Source organism: Pan paniscus, chromosome 16 (genome assembly GCF_029289425.2).
Source record: "Pan paniscus chromosome 16, NHGRI_mPanPan1-v2.0_pri, whole genome shotgun sequence".
In the NCBI taxonomy this organism is placed as follows: Eukaryota; Metazoa; Chordata; class Mammalia; order Primates; family Hominidae; genus Pan; species Pan paniscus.
The window spans coordinates 19,629,479-19,650,085 of record NC_073265.2 but is presented as its reverse complement, the minus strand read 5'-3'; the positions used below and the strand labels follow the sequence as shown (position 1 = coordinate 19,650,085).

Sequence of the window (20,607 nt, the reverse complement as noted above, 5' to 3'; positions counted from 1 at the left end):
GCACAATCTCAGCTCACATTTTATTTCATCATTTCATTCATTTCATTTCATTTCATTTCACTTCTTTCATTTCATTTCTTTCGACAGGATCTCACTCTGTCACCCAGCCTGGAGTGCAGTGGCACAATCTCAGTTCAGATTTCATTTCATCATTTCATTTCATTTCATTTATTTCATTTCATTTCATATGACAGGATCTCACTCAGGATCTCACTCTGTCACCCAGGCTGGAGTGCAGTGGCACAATCTCAGCTCACATTTCATCATTTCATGTCATTTCATTTATTCATTTCATTTATTTCATTTCATTTCATTTCATATGACAGGATCTCACTCTGTCACCCAGGCTGGAGTGCAGTGGCACAATCTCAGCTCACATTTCATTTCATCATTTCATTTCTTCATTTCATTTATTTCATTTCATTTCATATGACAGGATCTCTCTCTGTCACCCAGGCTGGAGTGCAGTGGCACAATCTCAGCTCACATTTCATCATTTCATTCATTTCATTTCACTTATTTCACCATTTCATTTCATTTTTTCATTTCATTTCATTTCTTTTGACAGGATCTCACTCTGTCACCCAGCCTGGAGTGCAGTGGGACAATCTCAGTTCACATTTCATTTCTTCATTTCATTTCTTTCAACAGGATCTCACTCTGTCACCCAGCCTGGAGTGCAGTGGCACAATCTCAGTTCACATTTCATTTCTTCATTTCATTTCATCATTTCATATGACAGAATCTCACTCAGGATCTCACTCTGTCACCCAGGCTGGAGTGCAGTGGCACAATCTCAGCTCACATTTTATTTCATTTCATCATTTCATTTATTTCATTTCATTTCATTTCATTATTTCGTATGACAGGATCTCTCTCTGTCACCCAGGCTGGAGTGCAGTGGCACAATCTCAGCTCATATTTCATTTCATATGACAGGATCTCACTCTGTCACCCAGGCTGGAGTGCAGTGGCACAATCTCAGCTCACATTTCATTTCATCGTTTCATTTCACTTCATTTCATTTCATTTTTTATGACAGGATCTCACTCTGTCACCCAGGCTGGAGTGCAGTGGCACAATCTCAGCTCACTGCAACCTCCACCTCCCAAGTAGCTGGGACTTCAGGTGTGCACCACCACATCTGGCTAATTGTTTTTCTATTTTTCATAGAGATAGGGTTTCGTCGTGTTGCCCAGGCTGGTTTTGAACTCCTGAGTTCAAGCAATCTGCCCACCTCAGCTTCTCAAAGTGCTGGGATTACAGGCGTGAGCCACCATGCTGGACCTGTTTAATATATTTTATATGGTGTTTTAGTTATTCCTAGGATAGGAAGGCTCCTGTTACTCCAATCTGGCTGGTAGTTCTCATTCATTTTTTAAAACTTGTGAGTTTGGTTCATTTGTTTAAAAAATGGTGCCAATTGTGTGTTCTTTCTTCCTCACCCCTGCCATTTCCTCTGTATTTGCAGTTTTAGTATCACGCACGTTACACAAAATGCCAAATGTGATTCAGTGGATGATTTAAGGGAGAAGGACAAAAAAACACTTACTTAGTACTTGTCATCAAAAACTCAGAATTGACTTTTTTTTCCTCTCAACAGAGGAGTCATATGGGTAAGGCTTCATATTGGAACATAAAACTGTTGCTGCCAAATGAGTCATTAACATTATTTAGTTTGAGCAGATTATTGCAAATGTTGCCTTGAAAAATGAAGTGCCAATAAATTGTAGCAGCATTAAAACAAACAAAAACAAAGACAAATAGAATGTTGAAATAATTTTTTCACATCACACCTTCTGTTGCCATGCCCCAACTTCCCTTCTGCCTCACCCCAAGAGTAAACTCCTTCTGAAGACAGCGCAAGGCAGTGCTTTCCTCCCGAGTTCATAGCTACTTTCTAAATAAAACACATGCTGAATGGGTTCAAGCAATGTTGGGGTAGACACCAACTCTGTCCCTTCAATGCCTAGTCTGCCACCTGCACCATACCCAGTGGCATACAGCTAATAAAAGAAAAAGCAACAGTAACATCAGTTTTTAATCTCAATATCCCCTAAATTTAGTAATTCATAAACAATCCATGTTTTAGACATTTTTACCACATAGAAATAAAATTTAAAGTTAAAAATCACAGGAATGTTTATGCCTTTATACATGCTCTATCAAAGTTCTAGAAATGAAATAAAAACACGACTATTAGAAATTCCAAATTCAGAAAACATACTGTGAAAATAAAGTCTTCTCCCTGGAAGCTCTTCCATTTTTGTCTAGAATACCAACTACAATTAACACCAAGAAAAGCAAAAAACAATTTAATTATCTGCTATATGCAAATCTCTGACAATAACAGCCACAAAACATACCCGTAAAAGAACACAAATACATTTTAATATTTCAGCAGGGCAGTGTATAAACCACATGGGAAAAAACGCTTTTTTTTTTTCCATCTAAGTGGGAATGTTTTAGGACACAAAACATCTACGATTAATTTTTTAAAAAACATGATTAATTTAAAAAGACACACACACACAATCAGACTGCCATTTTCCAAATGAAGGCAAACATGCCTCCTGATAAAAACTTAAATGCTGTTCCATGCTGTTTTAGACATCTTTCAAACGTGCTGCTACACTGACATAATAGTAAGGAAGCCACAAGGGCCAACGCAGGAAGTGAAACCCAAACTCAGGTGGATAAATGAGCCCCACCCCCAAAGCCAGCTTCTGGTGGGGAGGGTGTGAGGCTCTCTGGTGCACAGGGTGCCGGGTAATGCAGCATGCCTCCAAGGACTTCCTGTAGAAAGTGGGGCTCCAAAGGGTTGCCCCTCAGTGACTGTGAATAAGAAATAAGAACAACACAGAAAGCTGCCCTTCTCAGCCTCAGCACTGACAGGGAGACAGAGGCTTGCTCCTGAGAATTCATAACTACAACAGGAGTTGGCAAATTATGGCCCATGGGCTGAATCAGGCCCATCATTTGTTTCTGTAAATGAAGTTTTATGGGAACACAGCCACACCCACTCATTTATAATATGTCCAGGGCTACTTTTGCAGTTGCAACAGAGACTATATGGCCGAAAGCTGAAAATACCATTGTGCCCTTTACAGAAAGTGTTTACCAACCCCCACCCTAGAAAAAGGACAAAATGAAGATATTTTGAAACAATCAGAATTAACCAATGAAAGAATTTCACTAAAGTAAATTGAAAAAGATATGATAAAGGAGAAGGAAATGATTTTATAAGATCTGAGACATAGCAAATGATGGTAAGAAACGATAGTAAGCAAAGATGTGCAATATTTGGCTAACTCCAGAAAAAAAACACAGTCCATATAAAACAACCAAAACAACAGCAATAATGTCTATGGCAGAGGGGAATAGGTTAGAACCCAAACACTGGGTAACAAGGGGTCACTGATTGGGAGGAGGGGAAAATACTAATTAACTTTAGGTTTTTAAGTACCTGTGTTAAAATAACCAGAGAAACAATGAAAAGAAACAAAATTCTCCTGAGAATTGACAAAGAGGGGCTATATTTCAAACCTTTTTATGAGGCTAGACCATTTCGACACCTGTGCTAGCAGTCTGCCCCTGACACGGTTCACAGTGATCCCTGCTTCCAAATATGCATGCTCCTGTATACAGGCACACTCCATTTGACTGTGCCTCGCTTTACTGTACCTCGCAGATACTGTTTTTTATAAACCGAAGGTCTGTGGCAACCCTGCACCGACCAACTCTAACGGCACCACTTTTCCACCAGCATGTGCTGACTTACCGTCGCTATGTCACATTTTGATAATTCTTGCAATATTTTAAACTTTTTCATTATTTTATCTGTTATGATGATCTGTGATCAGTAATGTTTGATGTTACTGTTGTACTTGTTTTGAGGCACCACAAACCACACCCATAGAAGACGGTGAACTTAAATGATAAATGTGGTGTATGTTCTGATTGTTCCGCCAACCAGCTGTTCTCCCATCTCTCTCCCTCTCCTCAGACCTCCCTATTGTGTACCTGAGACATAACTTATTGAAATTAGGCCACTTAATAACCCTGCAGTAGCCTCTAAGAGTTCAAGTGAAAGGAAGAGTTGCATATTTCTCACTTTAAGTCAAAAGCTAGAAATGATTAAGATTAGTGACGAAGGCACACTGAAAGCCAAGACAGGCTGAAAGCTAGGCCTCTTGCACCAGTTACCCAAGAAAAAGTTCTTGCACAATTAAGTGCAACTCTAGTAAACACACAAATGATAAGAATGCAAAACAGTCTTATGGCTGATATACAGAATGTTTGACTGGCATAGACAGAAGATCAAAACTGATACGACATTCCCTTAAGCCAAAGCCTAATCCAGAGCAAGGCTCTAACTCCCTTCAATTCCACGAAGGCTAAGAGAGGTGAGACAGCTGCAGAAGGAAAGTCTGAAGGTAGCAGAGATTGGTTCCTGAGGTGTAAGTAAAGATGCCGTCTTCATAACATAAAAGTGCAAGGGAAAGTAGCAAGTGCTGATGTAGAAGCTGCAGCAAGTTACCCAGAAGATCTAGCCAAGATCAGTGATGAAGGTGGCTACACTAAACAACAGGCTTTCAACGTAGATGGAACAACCGTCTATTGGAAGAAGATGCCAGCTAGGACTTTCACAGCTAGAGAGAAGTCAATGTTTGCCTTCAAAGCTTCAAATATTTTGTTAGGGGCTAATGCAGCTGATGACTATATTAGTTGAATTCGTTGAAGTCAATGCTCATTGACCATTCCGAAAATCTTAGGGCCCTTAAGAATTATGCTAACTCCACTCTGACTGTGCTCCAGAAATAGAACAAAACCTGGAAGTCAGCACATTTGTTTACAGCATGGTTCACTGAATATTTTAAGCCCACTATTGAGGCCTACTGCTCAGAAAAAAAGATTTCTTTCAAAATATTACTGCTCATTGACAATGTACCTGGTCACCCAAAAGCTCTGATGAACATGTACAAAGAAATTAAAGTTGTTTTCATGCCTGCTAACACATCATCTTTTCTGCAGCCACATGGATCAAGGAGTAATTTCAACTTCAAATCTTGTTATTTAAGAAATACACTTCAGTCTCTACTAAAAAATACAAAAAATTAGCCAGGCATGGTGGCGGACACCTGTAGTACCAGCTACTTGGGAGGCTGAGGCAGGAGAATGGCGTGAACCCAGGAGGTGGAGCTTGCAGTGAGCAGAGATCACGCCACTGCACTCCAGCCCGGGCTACAGAGCAAGACTGTCTCAAAAAAAGAAAAAAAAAACAAAGAAATACATTTCATAAGGCTACAGCTGCCATAGATAGTGATTCTTCTAATGGATGTGGACAAGCTAAACTGAAAACCTTCTGGAAAGCCAGCACCATTATAAATGCCATTAAGAACATTTGTGATTCATGGGAGGAGGTGAAAATATCAACATTAACAGGGATGTGGAAGTGGATTCCAACCCTCATGGATGACCTTGAGAGGTTCAAGACGAGAGGAAGAAGTGACCTCAGATGTGGTGGAAACAGCAAAAGAACTAGAATTAGAAGTGGAGCCTGAAGATGTGACTTAATAGACTATAGTATACACATACTTTTATATCCACTGGGAAACCAAGAAATTTGTGTGACTTACTTTGTGAAGACACTTGCTTTATTGTGTTGGTTTAGAACCAAGCCTGCATACCTCCAAGTATGCCTACAGCTCCCTCTCCCTGAGTGTGGGCTGGACTTAATGACCTGCTTCTGATGAGCAGAATAGGGCAAGAACGATGGAGTGTGGTCACTTCTGTGATTCAGTTACACAGGACCGGGGCTCTGTCTCCTCCACTCTCTATTGCTGGTGCTCCCTCCTGCGCCTCCCTTGCTCTCGCTGACGTCAGTTGCCACGCTGTGAGACGCTCTATGGACACGTGGCAAAGGGCTGAGTGAGGGGAGGCTCTGCCAACAGCTCATAAGGGACTGAGGCCTCAGCCCAAAGGCCCACAAGGGACTGAATCCTTGCTCGGACAGCCTCAAGACAACTGCAGCCTGCTGAGATTCTGAGCTGGAGGATGGAGCTATGTTGCATCCAGAGTCCTGACCCAGAGAAACTATGAAATGATACATGTGTGTGAGACAGAACATTACACGAGAGTATCTAACTCATGAATAGGATCTCCCAAAAATCTAAACAAAACAATCACAAACACAAGCCAGATACATATCCTGACCAAACTAGATTTATCCAAACAATGCAAGTTTGTTTAATATGAGAAAACCAATTAATCCAACTGACTATACCAATCCATTAGAAAACATTGGCCAGGTGTGGTGGCTCATGCCTGTAATCCCAGCACTTTGGGAGGCCGAGGCGGGCGGATCACAAGGTCAGGAGTTCAAGACCAGCCTGACCAATATGGTGAAACCCCGTCTCTACTAAAAATACAAAAAAAAATTAGACGGGCATGGTGGCAGTCGCCTGTTGTCCCAGCTACTCGGGAGGCTGAGGTAGAAGAATCTCTTGAACCCGGGAAGCAGAGGTTGCAGTGAGCCGAGACTGTGCCACTGCACTCCCGCCTGGGTGACAGAGTGAGACTCTGTCTCAAAAAAAAAAAAACAAACAAAAAAAAAAACAACAAAAAAAAACAAAACAGAAAACATCTATGAAAGAACATTTCAAAAATACATAGAGTGTTGAACACTCCACTGATGAACAGAAACAGAAGGAAACATGCCTAATCTGATCAAGGGCTTCTACTCAAACCCCACTGGAAGCCTGGAAACGCTCCTTCTGTGCCTGCTCCAGTCTGGATCAAGGCAGGAGCCTCTGCCCACTCCTACCCAGAATCACATCACAACCCCAGCCCGCACCATGAGCTCCCATTCTCCCACACAAAGGGGAAAAATAAAAGAGAGGTATGCTAGACAGAAAGGAACAGAATTCATTTAGAGACTATGGCACTCTATAAAGAAGATATAAGAAATCTTCAGATACACTAGAATGGAGAGACTCAAGTAGGTCACCGAACATAAAGTCAGTATATAAACATCCAATATTTCTATATATCAGTGGCAATCTTTTTTTTTTTCTTTTTTTTTCTTTGTGACAGAGTATCGCCCTGTCGCCCAGGCTGGAGTGCGGTGGTGTGATCTCGGCTCACTGCAACCTCCGCCTCCCAAGTTTGAGTGATTCTCCTGCCTCAGCCTCCCGAGTAGCTGGGATTACAGGCACGCATCACCACGCCTGGCTTATTTTTAGTAGAGACGGGGTTCCCCATGTTGGCCAGGCTGGTCTCAAACTCGTGACATCAGGTGATCCACCCATCCTGGGCTCCCAAAGTGCTGGGATTACAGGTGTGAGCCACTGCACCGGGCTAGCAGCAATAAATTTTTTAAAAGTATTTACAATAGCAAGGAAGAAACACATCTAACGAGTGATACACAAACAAAAATTGTAATACTTTCGTATACATGATGTATTTTCAAAATTAAAAAAAAAAATTGGCCAGGCATGGTGGCTCACACCTATAATCCCAGCACTTTGGGAGGCCAAGGTGGGCGGATCACCTGAGGTCAGGATTTCGAGACCAGCCTGGTCAACATGGTGAAACCCTGTCTCTACTAAAAATACAAAAGTTAGCCAGGTGTGGTGGCGGGCGCCTATAATCCCAGCTACTCGGGAGGCTGAAGCAGGAGAATGACTTGAACCCAGGAGGTGGAGGTTGCAGTGAGCTGAGATTGCGCCATTGCACTCCAGCCTGGGCAACAAGAGCAAAACTCCATCTTAAATTTTTTTTAAAAAAATTTAAAGATTATGCAAAAATATCTTAGAAGTCTAGCTGCTTCCTGCATACCACAGTACTATTAATCTTGAGAAACGTTTTAGTGCAGATCCTTGCCTGTGCTAAGAACCACACAGCACCGTTAGCCACAACTGCCTCAGGCTCAGTGACCCTGTGACACAGAAAAAGCACCCTTACCTTCCCATCAGCTGTCACAGCAGAGGGTCTGTTCCCCTCCGATTAACTGCATGGGTCTGAGAGTTGTGAGGGCTTCACAGGGAGAGGGAACTTTGACTTTTGCACCTTCAATGCCCCCAAGCTGGCCCCTATGATCATGTCCCCAACCATAAATTGTTCCACTGCCACCAGCAGACAGATTCCAATCATCTGGTCGCCTACAACACACATCAAGTGAGCATTTGCCATGGGAAAGAACAATGCACACAGCCTCTCGCGCTCAAGATCGACATTACTGCTTGTTTCTAATATAATAACCTGTTCATCCACTGCACAACTTGTTCATCTTGCTCTCTTTTAAAAATGTCATGGCTCTCATGCAGAACATCCATGTTTTCGCTGTCTGCCATTAATTCACGAATTTTCTTAGCCACTTAAACAAAATTATTATGATGTTACAAATCAAACACTCATCTCAAACAAAATAAATAAATACGAAGGAAAGACAGAAGGAATCCCTGCCTGAAAATATGAGGGAAGAGCAACATTGCAATGTTATGGTTCCTGGGCAAAACCAATAATGACTGCATCAAGTCTAACATATTAAAAATGTCTAGACAGTCTCATTCTATCTGTAGTTCACTAAAAATAAACTTTAACTGAAATTCACAGTGTCAGTTCACTCATTTTCACCTATGTGTTATTTTCTTTCTTTTTTTCTATGGTGTGATCTCGGCTCACTGCAAGCTCCGCCTCCCGGGTTCAAGCAATTCTCCTGCCTCAGCCTCCTGAGTGGCTGGGATTACAAGTGCCCGCCACTACACCAAGCTAATTTTTGTATTTTTAGTAGAGACGGGGTTTCACCATGTTGGTCAGGCTGGTCTCAAACCCCTGACCTCGTGATCCACCCGCCTCGGCCTCCCAAAGTGCTGGGATTACAGGCGTGAGCCACCGCGCCTGGCCCTACCTATGTGTTATTTTCTTTGATATTCCTTGGCAAGCAAAATTTTTCTGTGTCTCATAATATTGGCATCTTGTTACACTATAGCTAAAGAATGTTTTTGCATCCCAAAAGTGATTCCAAAATATCATGCAATACCTCATCAAGAAACAGACGGGGCAACAGTGTTCTTTTGTCAAGGGCCACAGCAACGCGGGAGGCCATGCAGTACCTCCGGAATCAGGCCCACTTGTGCGTCTCAGCACAGCAAGACAGAGTGTCCAGCTCCAGGTCACAAGCAAGAGCTACCAGTACCTGCGGCCACTGAAAATGATAAACACAGGGACACTCAGAAATGCAGTGAACAGGCCAAGGTTTCTGTGGCTCCTTCCGCAGGACCTCCTATTCCAGGATGACGGCCATGGGCACAGCAAGGATACGGCCACCATCAGTGATGTGGCAATCTCTGACAGTTCCTAGCCACGTGCCACACAACTGCTGCAACACTTGTTGCCTGCATCAAGTGACAAGAACACCTGTGCATCTCAAGGCATGCTAACGGTTACAGGCTTATGGTTTAAGGGTTTAGATTACACGATCATTTCTTGAGATTTTTTCATATTTGACTTCAGCAATACCTACAGCTGCCCTCAGAGGCCTAAAACACACACACTGCACATGACAACTCTCAGTGGCTCTTTCAGTCAAATAGCTCTATTGTCACTTTAAAAAATAAGTCAAACATTACCTTAAAGAATGGGCTGTGGAGCAGCTGTTTGCCACCCCTCACAATAGGATCTTCATATTCAAACTGCCTTTGCAAAGCTTCTGGAAGACCTTTCACCAAAGCAGCAAGAGCACTACCTATAAAACTCTAAGAAACAACAGAACAATATTCTATCGTGGGAATCCAGAGTACGGGGGAGGCTGACCATTTGTTTCTATGGTCAAATGTTTTATTATGTTGGTACCATTTCTTCTAAAAAAAAAAAAAAGCTTATCAAAATTCTCAAGTAGGAAAAAAGCTAAAAGAACATAAACACTAAAATAAAAAAGAGGAGTTTGAAGACTCATCTCAGAATGTTTGGTCTTGATTTCAGTACATCCGCTTCCAGAGAAATAGCCCCTCTCTGGCCCACAAATGCTGCCTGTCTCCTCCCATGTGTAGGATCAAAAGGGACTACTTTAGTCAGCAAAATAAAGGGGAGGCCATCAGTTAGCCTCATTGTAAAGTCCAATCCACACAATCCTATGTTCACAGCTGTCGAGACAGATTTTCACAAAATCAAAGTCCAACTTGAACTCAGTATGCACTGCAACATACGAGAAGTCTGGATGGGACAAAGGCCTCCTTATTCTTTTTCTTTTGAGACGGAGTCTTGCTCTGTCACCAGGCTGGAGTGTAGTGGTGCCATCTCGGCTCACTCCAAACTCCACCTCCCAGGTTCAAGCAATTCTCCTGCCTCAATCTCCCGAGTAGCTGGGACTACAGGCGCCTGCCACCACGCCCATCTAATTTTTTGTATTTTTAGTAGAGTTGGGGTTTCACTGTGTTAGTGAGGATGGTCTTGATCTCCTGACCTCGTGATCCGCCCGCCTCGGCCTCCCAAAGTGCTGGGATTACAGGTGTGAGCCACCACGCCCGGTCCGAGGCCTCCTTTTTCTTATGTGAAATTCCCCAACTCTTCTCAATGATTTAGAGGTTTAGACTACTAAAGCAACATTTTATTCCCCAAAGGTCACAAATCTAGAAATTGTACTAGAATGCTCCACAACAAAGCTCTTGCTTCCCCATCATTTTCTCCAAGCAGCCTATTTATGTTAATTGATTGCCCAAATTCAGTTGTAAGCAGCTTCCTCAATTTCTGAAGGGCCCACATTCTGTGACTGGTGGCTGAAATGAGCAGAAAGAAGTATCAGAAGTCTGATGGTTTCTTCCAAGTAGGAAGACAGATGTAACTGTAATGGTGGCATTTACCTAGGCCACTCAGCTGTGCACAAGCTGCCAGCGAGGCCGCAAGGCAAGGGACGACACACTTCTGTTAGAGGCAAGGTTGAGTCGGAAGTCTAACAGACACGTCACCAAGTCCATGGATGGACAGGAGAGGACGCAGCAGTCAGAGAGGAGTTCTTTAGGGCCTGTGAATGAGCACTGTAAACACCCCTGTGTTTCACAAGCTAGGGACCAACCCATAAGAAGCCAACAAACAAGGGTGGCTCCACCCAGCCCCACCCACCAGAAGGCAACAGCTGGTGTGCCCATGCATGCCACTGCGAGTCGGTGAGCCTCGCTCTTCACACTCACACTTCCACTGTAAACCAAAAGCCTAAGAACCACACCAGCAACAACTCCTTCCACACCAGGTGAGGAGGAGTGTCAGCCTGATAGCTGGACGGCTGGGACAGTTCTCTGTGTTCTGTTCCATGCCTCAGCAGGGCCTGTGGGAGCACTCACTCCAACACAGCAGAAGGCAGGCCGTCAGGCACTACATGGAAATGTGCACATGTCCATGTTACTCCAGAAACAATCCACAGCCAGTCATCTAACTTTGATCGCCATAAGCCCCTCCCTTACCAGCAGCTGGCATGATGGGATAGATGGTGAAGCACCAGCCCCAGCCGTTCACAGGCCCGTCACTGATGAACTTCCATTTTAACTCATCCCCCGGGATTCGTAGCTAGCTGGACCAGTCGGACCACTCTCGGTCTGGGGGAGGAAAGTGAATCCCAGGGTTAGCTTCACTGCATCACCCAATCAACACAAACTTCCTTAGACACAAAGCAGAATGATTTCCATCATGTGTCAAGAGCAAGTTCCTCCAATCCAAGCTCTCCCAAGCTGAAGTGCACAGTGACACATCACTCTTGGGATTCACATTTTAATACATACCATTCTTCAGCAAACACGCATTCAGCCCCTGTACCAGGTACCCAGGAAACTGGGGCAGGCGGGCAGACACTGCCCTGGCAGAAGCCACCACCCAGTGGGGAAATGACCCCACCAGCCAGGATACAGTGAGTGGCCTCCAGGTCTCCAGCACACACCAGGCCAGGGGCCATGGGGATGTTTCCCAGGAAAGCTCTGATACAACCAGGTGGCCAGGCAGCAGAAGGAAGAACCCTAGCTCTCCCAACAAAAGGCCCATGTGTGTGGTTCAGCACAGCCCAGAGGAGGCCGCCCTCGAGGGAGCAGAGGGCCTGGCTGCTGTGGACAGAAGCGGTGGTGTACTACAGCATCTCAGAAGGCCAAGAGAACCCCGCCAGATTTCTGCTTCAGAATGACCATCTGGCAGCAGCCCAGGGATGGCCCATAAGCACTTTCTGCTGGATGCAGAAATACGGTCACATCCAACAACACTACTGAAAACTACACTGGCAAACATCTGTCAAAGCACCAGAAAAACCCACGCCCACTGGGACCACACCACTTCATGCAAAGCTTTACTTAACTAAGTAACGCTGTGTGAATAAAGTTTTCCTGGGACACAGCCACGCCCATTCACTGGCATCCTGTCTGCATGTTATGACAGAGGCTGCATTACCTGGCCCTTTACAGGAAACACTCGAGATGAAGGATAAAGAGGTCTTAAAAGGTGCATACACACACCCCTGCACTGCCAATTCTAAAATACTTGGTAAAAGAGCATTTCACAAGCCCCCAAAGACGTCCTGATGTGTCCCCGCTGGCCTCATGGAGCCCAGCAGCAGAGACAAGCCGGACACGTGGCTGCCTCCACCTACATACAGAAATCACTCCACACATGGCCATGCCCTCACTGCAGCCAGTAAGAAACAAACCCCTTGAAGAAGCTCTGTATTATGCCAACCATGACCTCGCACGAGCCCTGGCACCCCACACGTCGCCAGCACCTTCTGCAACTGTCTGGTGAGGCAGGGCCCATCCGACAGGGATGTGGTACATACATCACAGATAATTACTGTATTTAAAAGTATGGGAAAGAGGCAAGCAAACCTACTGTGTTTCACAGCTGAATAGCATATTGTCCCTTCCTTAAGACTTCCATGAGAATATGGTAGCAGCATTCTGTCCTATAAATGTGAAGGGTTGTGTCTACGGAGACACAGGTGGGTAGATCATGTCCTGCTCAACCTCCTGTCCTTACCTGACCGCATGGAGACAATCCTGGCTCAACCTCCTGTCCTTACCTGACCACACGTCAAGACGATCCTGTTGACGCCGTCCATGATTGTGAGAGGGTCGTGGCGCCACTCTGAGGAGCACTGCCGGTCAAATTCCACCCTGAGTCCTTCTGCACCTGGAGGACAGGTGAGCACAAAACATAGCAACCACTCCAGATCAGCACCCAAAGTAGAAACAGTACACCAAGGAGTAACAGTGAGACTAAAACCACGTTTAACAGCTAATGAATAGCAGAAAGTCAGAAAGAACTGGCCTCAAAGGCAAGCATCTCAGACTGACCACCCTTTCCCCAGCTCATCCCCACTGAAGATTATGTCTGTGGACTGGAAGGCCAGAAAACACTTCCACTTGGCCAGTTTGTTTTGTGCCGTCACTCCCAGGCAGACTTTCCTACTGCAACTCCACTCCCCTGATCAAGCTTTACAGCAAACATCACACTGACCAGGGGCTGTGGGAATGCCCAATGTGCAGCCAAGTCAGATGGCAGCTGTGGGTCACCTGGGAAGTGCGGGGCATTGGAGGTGAGGAGCACCTCAACTTCTGGCGTGTCCAGAGAACTGGAGAACCGCTTGGTGTGGAGAACCCGCACATCTGGTGTGAGAGGTGTGCGAGCAGAGGCACAAGAGTTTTCCTTCAGGCTGGAAGATCTTTAAGGTCTAGCAGAGGATGGCACTGAGGGGCCAGGAAAGAGGCAGGGGAGGAAGGAGGGAAGAAGGAGGGACGTGGGGCAGGGGCTCAGGTCCTCTCTTACGGTTACAGGGTTGACAGGCTTGGACTGGTTTTAAGATACTATCTCTGCATGCTCTGTTGGGAGCTGATTCTGGGGGGGGCCACAGGAGGTGGGGAGTGGAAGCAGGAACACAGGGAGGCAGCTAGTATGTGGTTGCTAGGATGATAAACCAGGTGAGACCCCGCGGTGCTCTAGCCCAGAATGTCTAGAGTGAGGGAAAAATGGTTGAATTTGGAATATATTTTAAAAGCAGAGAAAACAGGATTTGCTGGTGGACTGGATATAAAGCGAGAGAGAAACAGAAGAGAAAAAGGGTCACAAGATTTTCATCTAGGCAAATGCTGACTAGAAATACCTTTTGTTCTTTAAATTTCTATCATGAAGTAATAGCTTAAAGTTTAAAAATGCTTTTCTGAGCCAGATGTAGTGGTACACGCCTGTAATCCCAGCACTTTGGGAGGCCTAGGCAGGAGTTCAAGACAGGCCCGGACAACATGGTGAAATCCTTTCTCTATATAAAATTTTAAAAATTAGCTGGGCACGGCCTATAGTCCCAGTTACTCAGGAGGCTAAGGAAGGGGAATCGCTTGAGCCCAGAGGTTGGGGCTGTACTGAGCCAAGATCGTGCCACTGTACTCCAACCTAGGTGACAAAGTGACAAAGCTTTTCTGAATCTCACCTCATTCTAAAAGTTCAAGAAAAATGATTTCACATAAAAATGAGCAAGATACAAGTATAAGACCAAATACAATAAAAAGTTATTGTTAGAAAAAGGGAATAGGCTGGGCACGGTGGCTCACACCTGTAATTCTCAACACTTTGGGAGGCCCAGCTGGGAGGATCGCTTGAGCCCAGGAGTTTGAGACAAGACTGGGCAACACAGAGAGACTCGTCTCCACAAAAAATAAAAATAAGTTAGCCAAGCGTGGTGGCACAAGCCTGTAGTCCCAGCTTCTCAGAAGGCTGATGGGGAAGGATGGCTTGAGCCTGGGAGGTCGAGGCTGCAGTGAGTCAGAATCATGCCACTGCACTGCAGCCTGGGTGACAGAGCAAGATTGTGTCTCCAAAACAAAGTGAGAATAAGGAACAAAATAACATCCCTATAGGCAATAAAAGCAGGCCAGAAAGATATGCCCCCAAAACATGTCAACCCTATAATCTATCATTTCAAAACAAATTGAGTGAAATTAGAAAAATGATACAAGACATGAAAGAACCACATAAATCAGACTTAGGAAAATGAAGAAACTAAATAAAGCTGAAGACAGAATTACAATGAAAACAAAACTACATTCCAATGGAGACTAAAACATAGTGTAAAATCAAATAAACACAGTAGATGCTACCTTAAGACAAATAGGAAAAAAAGAGGAAGTTTTTAAAAAATAAACAGAGGTAAAAAGTACTTGAAAGAGAAAGTAACCAACACTAACTCTAAAAGGCATGAGGTATGCAACGCATGGAGAGTTACCAAGCGTCCCTAGAAAAGACTGCTAAGCAATGCTGCAGAACAAACACAGACTGCAATTCAAGAGAACGTCCTGCAAAACAGACTTGGGATGACAGACTAAAAGAGCACCCCTTACCCGAGAACATCACAGAGAACAGGCACACGAATGCACATTCTAGTGAAATCACCGAAAAAACACACGCAGCTTCTAACAAAGAACATCACCGAGAACGGCCACATGAACATACATTCTAGTGAAAGCAACAAAACAACACATGCAGCTCCTAACTGAGAGCATCACCAAGAACGGCCACACGAACGTATATTCTAGTAAAACTACCGAAAAAACACACGTGGCTCCTAACCGAGAACACCACCGAGAACGGCCACACGAATGCACATTCTAGTAAAACTACCGAAAAAACACACGTGGCTTCTAACCCAGAACATTACCGAGAACGGCCACACGAACATACATTCTAGTGAAATTACTGAAAAAACACACTCGGCTTCTAACTGAGAACATCACCAAGAATGGTCACACCAATGTATATTCTAGTAAAATTACCGAAAAAACACACCTGACTTCTAACCCAGAACATCACCGAGAACGGCCACACAATCGTATATTCTAGTAAAATTACCAAAAAAACACACGCGGCTTCTAACCGAGAACATCACTGAGAATGGCCACACCAATGTATATTCTAGTAAAATTACAAAAAAAACACACATGGCTTCTAACCGAGAACATCACCGAGAACGGCCACACCGACGTATATTCTAGTAAAATTACTCAAAAAACGCACATTACTTCTAACCGAGAACATCACTGAGAATGGCCACACCGACGTATATTCTAGCAAAATTACTGAAAAAACACACGTGACTTCTAAGGGGGAAAGATGCTAACATTATCACACTTTCACAGAGGAAAAAGACATGATCCAAGGCTTTAATACCCAGAGAAACTACCTTTCAAATTCAAAGGATAAAAACTCTCATGGACAAGTCTGATCTCAGGGGCTAATGAGGAATTCACTAGAGTGCACTTCAGACCCCACAAGGACCAGTCAGTAAAACTAAGACTCGAAGACTGAAAGAAAGTATAGTATATAACAGCTATTATGCTCTTGTAGATGAAGTAAAATTATTTTAATAAATTTGAAAAAATTAGGGCATATTCTAAGATTTTTAAGAATTTCAGTAATTATACTGATGTTGGCAATATTGAAATTATATCCTAAGTCTGTCATGTATGCAATGTGGTTATGTTAAAGCAAATGAAAAATCATGAGATATTTTATCAAACACTCTTGGAACCAGGATTTGATATGGAAGAAAGGAGAGGCAGATGTAACAGAAGCACAGACCTTGTACTTTTGAATTTGAGTAGAAGGAATCAGCATATTAGCCAGGTGAGGTGGCATGTGCCTGTAGTCCTAGCTACTCAGGAGGCTGAGGCAGGAGGATCACTTGAGCCCAGGAATTCGAGGCCACAGTGAGCTATAATTGCACTACTGCACTCCAGCCTGGGTGACAGAGCAAGATCCTGTCTCTAAACGAGTAAATACATAAATAAAATATAAAACAAAAGGAAAAAAATTTTACGTATCAGTATGAACTCAAAAGAATCCAGGGCAGACCCCAGGTGAAGAGTGGCAACCTACAAAAAACTGAGGACACCTTGTATAGACTGCCTGGATGCTACCGAAGACCACCGGAATCACTTTGGGAGCCACACTGAAGAGGCTGCCACTGTCTAGAAACAGGATCTTAGCTTCAACAAAGATAATCACAATACAGTAAAACAATCACATATGTTTCAATCCATGAGCTTATAGTAATATTAAAAATAAACAGGTCACCTTCAAGAAATGATAGAAAACCAATTCATTCTCTGGTAAACAGAAGGAAGACTCAAGCTTTTATCTTGTCTTTCTCAGTGCTGTTTGCCTGGGCAACCAACTGTAGGATGAGGGGAAATGTCTCTTTATAAGAAAGTATTCCAGCTAATAAATAAGCAAGAAATGATTCCACTAGAATAGCACCATTTGTAGCCCCTCGTGGGCCAACGGCCTCGGGTGCTAATAAGCCTCAGGGACTGCTGATGTCACAAAGGAAAGACAGGCAGGCAGGAGGTGCCTGCTGAGGCTGAGTCACAACCACTAAGGAGCTGGCGAAAGGGGCGGAACTTATGGGCCTCCGAATCGGGCAGCACCTTGCAGAAGGACGGGCCTGAGGAACACACTGAACAGCAGCACGCGTGTCCAGTCAGCAGATCCAGGCTGCAGTGAAGCCTGCCAGATCAAAGGCCGGGGCCTCAACAATTTTCTTCTTAATCATTTTTCTTGAGTTGTTAAAAAGAAAAAGAAAAGAAAGATACACACATGGGTAAAAGAAGCTGCCCAGAAATGCAAGTCAGTGATGGCTCAACATCAGGAGAGCATCACTCAGAGGGACATCAGGGGACACGCTGAGGGCTTCCAGAATCTGCCACAGGTTATGTTTAGACCTGGGTCATGATGACTAGGGCGTCTGTCTGATTATCATGAAGCTAAACATTTACTTTGTGTGACTTTCTGTATCATGATTTATTGTGCAAAAGAAGTTTGTTGGAAAAGGGGAGAAAAATGATTCTAAAGCAAGTCTGTAACTTTTTTTTATAAAATGGAGACGGTTGTTTCTACTGAAGCAATTACAGAACCACATCATTCTGAAGGTGGGAAACGCTGCAGCTCCCCCCTGGGGCCGGCCCCCGTACCTGGAATCTTCACTGTGCCACTGGTGGAGGTGTCGTCGGTGTAAGGGTGGCTACTCTCCACCACCACAGTTTGAGAAGAGAGGCGGCCGCTCTGTAAGTCTTGTGGCCACATCCTCCAACTCGGTGACACAGAGCTCCAACAGCATATCTGCCACCTGGGGAGGAAGCAAGGACATGAATGAGGGGGCCAACAGCCCCACACCTGGTCACCTGCATGCCACCTCTGCCCGTCCTGCTCAGGAGCTCCACAAGGACAGCGTGGCAGAGTGGAGGGCTTGGAGTTTGAGAAACTGAGTTCAAATCAGGGCTTGGCTTCCTTGCACATAAAACAGAGACAGCGCAGAGCTTGTAAGATGCTGTGAAGCTTAGAGATGATCTATATTAAAAAGTCGTTGGGGCCAGACGCTGTGGCTCACGCCTGTAATCCCAGCACTGTGGGAGGCCGAGGCAGGTGGATCACCTGAGGTCAGGAGTTCAAGATCAGCCTGACCAGCATGGAGAAACCCGATCTCTACTAAAAATACAAAATTAGCCGGGCATGGTGGCGCATGCCTGTAATCCCAGCTACTTAGGAGACTGAAGCAGGAGAATCGCTTGAACCTGGGAGGCAGAGATTGTGGTGAGCCTGAGATTGCACCATTGCACCCCAGCCTGGGTGACCCAAGCGAAACTGCGTCTCAAAAAAAAAAAAAAAAAAAAAGTCATTGGGTGGAGCACAGTGGCTCACACCTGTAATACAAGCACTTTGGGAGGCTGAGGCAGGCAGATCACTTAAGGTCAGGAGTTCAAGACCAGCCTGGCCAATATGGGGAAACCCTGTCTCTACTAAAAATACAAATGATTAGCTGGGCTTGGTGGCCTGCACCTGTAGTCCCAGCTACTCAGTAGGCTGAGGCAGGAGAATTCCTTGAACTCAGGAGGTGAAGGTTGCAGTGAGCTGAGATCGTGCCACTGCGCTCCAGCCTGAGCGACAGAGAGATATTCTGTCTCAAAAAGAAAAGAAAAAAAAGTAGTTGGAAGGCTCCCAACACACACAACACTTAATATGCGCCAGGTGATAAAATGAAACACCGTGGTGACAATAGCTTCATTTTACACCAAGACAAAATTACTTCCTAGTGAGTAAAGTTGGCCTCGGAAACAAAAACATCAAGGGAAGGAGCACCCAGTAGGTGAAAATGACCACAATCCTAGAAGGCAAGGGAGCCCAGTGGGAGGGGCGGGAATCAGGAACCATCAAGCCGCCCAGGTCAGACAGAGACAGGGAGAGTCTGTGACAGGAGGGACCACCAACCCCAACACAGCTGCCCCTCCTGACCCAGTACACTAGGGGTCAGACCCATACCACATTCTCAACAATCCACAGTGTTCTAATTTTATTTTAAAAATTATTGGTGATTCACATCTTTTACAATTCAAGTTAAGAGTGATTATAAGCTCTGTTATTTTAAAAAATAAATGAGAGAATACATCATAATAGCAATAATCTATTAACTCCAAAATTTTCAATCCAGAAAAATTAAAATTCTTCTAATGCCCATTCTATACTTTTTAGAAGTAGATTATTCTTTTTTCAATTTTTCCTCACATTTAGGTAAGAAATAGCTTTGCTTAGTAAATATGTTATTATATATTAATAACTAATATCATTGTCATATAGGCATGATTTTAAATCTAAATTTGTCTCTTTTTGAGTCGCAAATATCAGGTCAGGGCAAGACACAGAAATAGCCATCTTGCCAATCTGGCAAGGGCAGTATGAAAACGGCCATATCCTTATTCCTGTCTCTCCTGGAACCTGGATGAGTTACTAAAAGCAGATGTTGGCATCATCAAGTGCCCATGCGCAGAGTCGACCAGGGGCTCTGGCCTTCAGAAGGTTGCTCTGCCAAGCGCGTCATCTGCAGAGGGGTCATGACGGAGCTGGGGTTCAGAGCACTCAGGGTTCCAACCCATCTCTTCCACCTACCAGAAAAGTGAGTGTCCTCAAGCCAGTAATAACCTCTCAGCCTCAGTGTCCTCATCCATATATAAAGGTAACCCCTACTCTCTGTACTGAGAATGCAGGGATGTGCATGGCAAATGCTCAGCATTATTATAAATCGAAGTTCTCATTCATACCCTTCCCTCTCACAAATGCAATAAACTTATGAAAAATAATAATAGTGCTTAAGGCAATTCACCTCGATTTCATCTCTCAGAATTACACCAAGTAACTCGTCTCAAAAAACTAGAAAAAAGGAAGCCTACAGCTTTTTAGTTCTTCATGAATAGCAGATGAAGAAATAACAAGCCCCTAAAATATCCACCAAACCTTTGCTGTGCTTTCAAGACTGCTCAACTCTACTTAAGTACTTTATCGTTTTGGTGATCATGTAAGTTACTAAAATTTCTGACTATCAGAGCTTTAACATTTCAGAATTGCAGATAAAGGACTATGAACTTGCATTTAATGATTTTTTTAAAAAATCTAATTCTACTTATAAACTTTAGAAGTTCTTTTAAAGAGAATATTCTTCTAACTAAAGCCGAAAATCCTAATAGGCACAGAAACTGCCTAAACTGAGTGACAGAGTAAGACTTTCCTCCACACCAAGTAGCCACCCAGATAAATGGA

At 44.1% G+C, this 20,607-nt stretch overlaps 1 protein-coding gene across 1 annotated transcript in view; it reads right to left on the bottom strand.

The window, feature by feature from the left end:
- Nucleotides 1–20,607, bottom strand: part of LOC117975980 (E3 ubiquitin-protein ligase HERC2-like) — a 91,699-nt gene that overhangs the window by 60,308 nt on the left and 10,784 nt on the right. The window contains exons 9-10 of the mRNA XM_063596968.1: nt 17,991–18,145; nt 13,052–13,161 (exon numbers count right to left, since the gene is read on the bottom strand). Of these exons, the coding sequence (XP_063453038.1) occupies nt 18,041–18,145 (105 nt within the window). The 3' untranslated portion in view covers nt 13,052–13,161; nt 17,991–18,040. The remainder of the gene's footprint in view (nt 1–13,051; nt 13,162–17,990; nt 18,146–20,607) is intronic.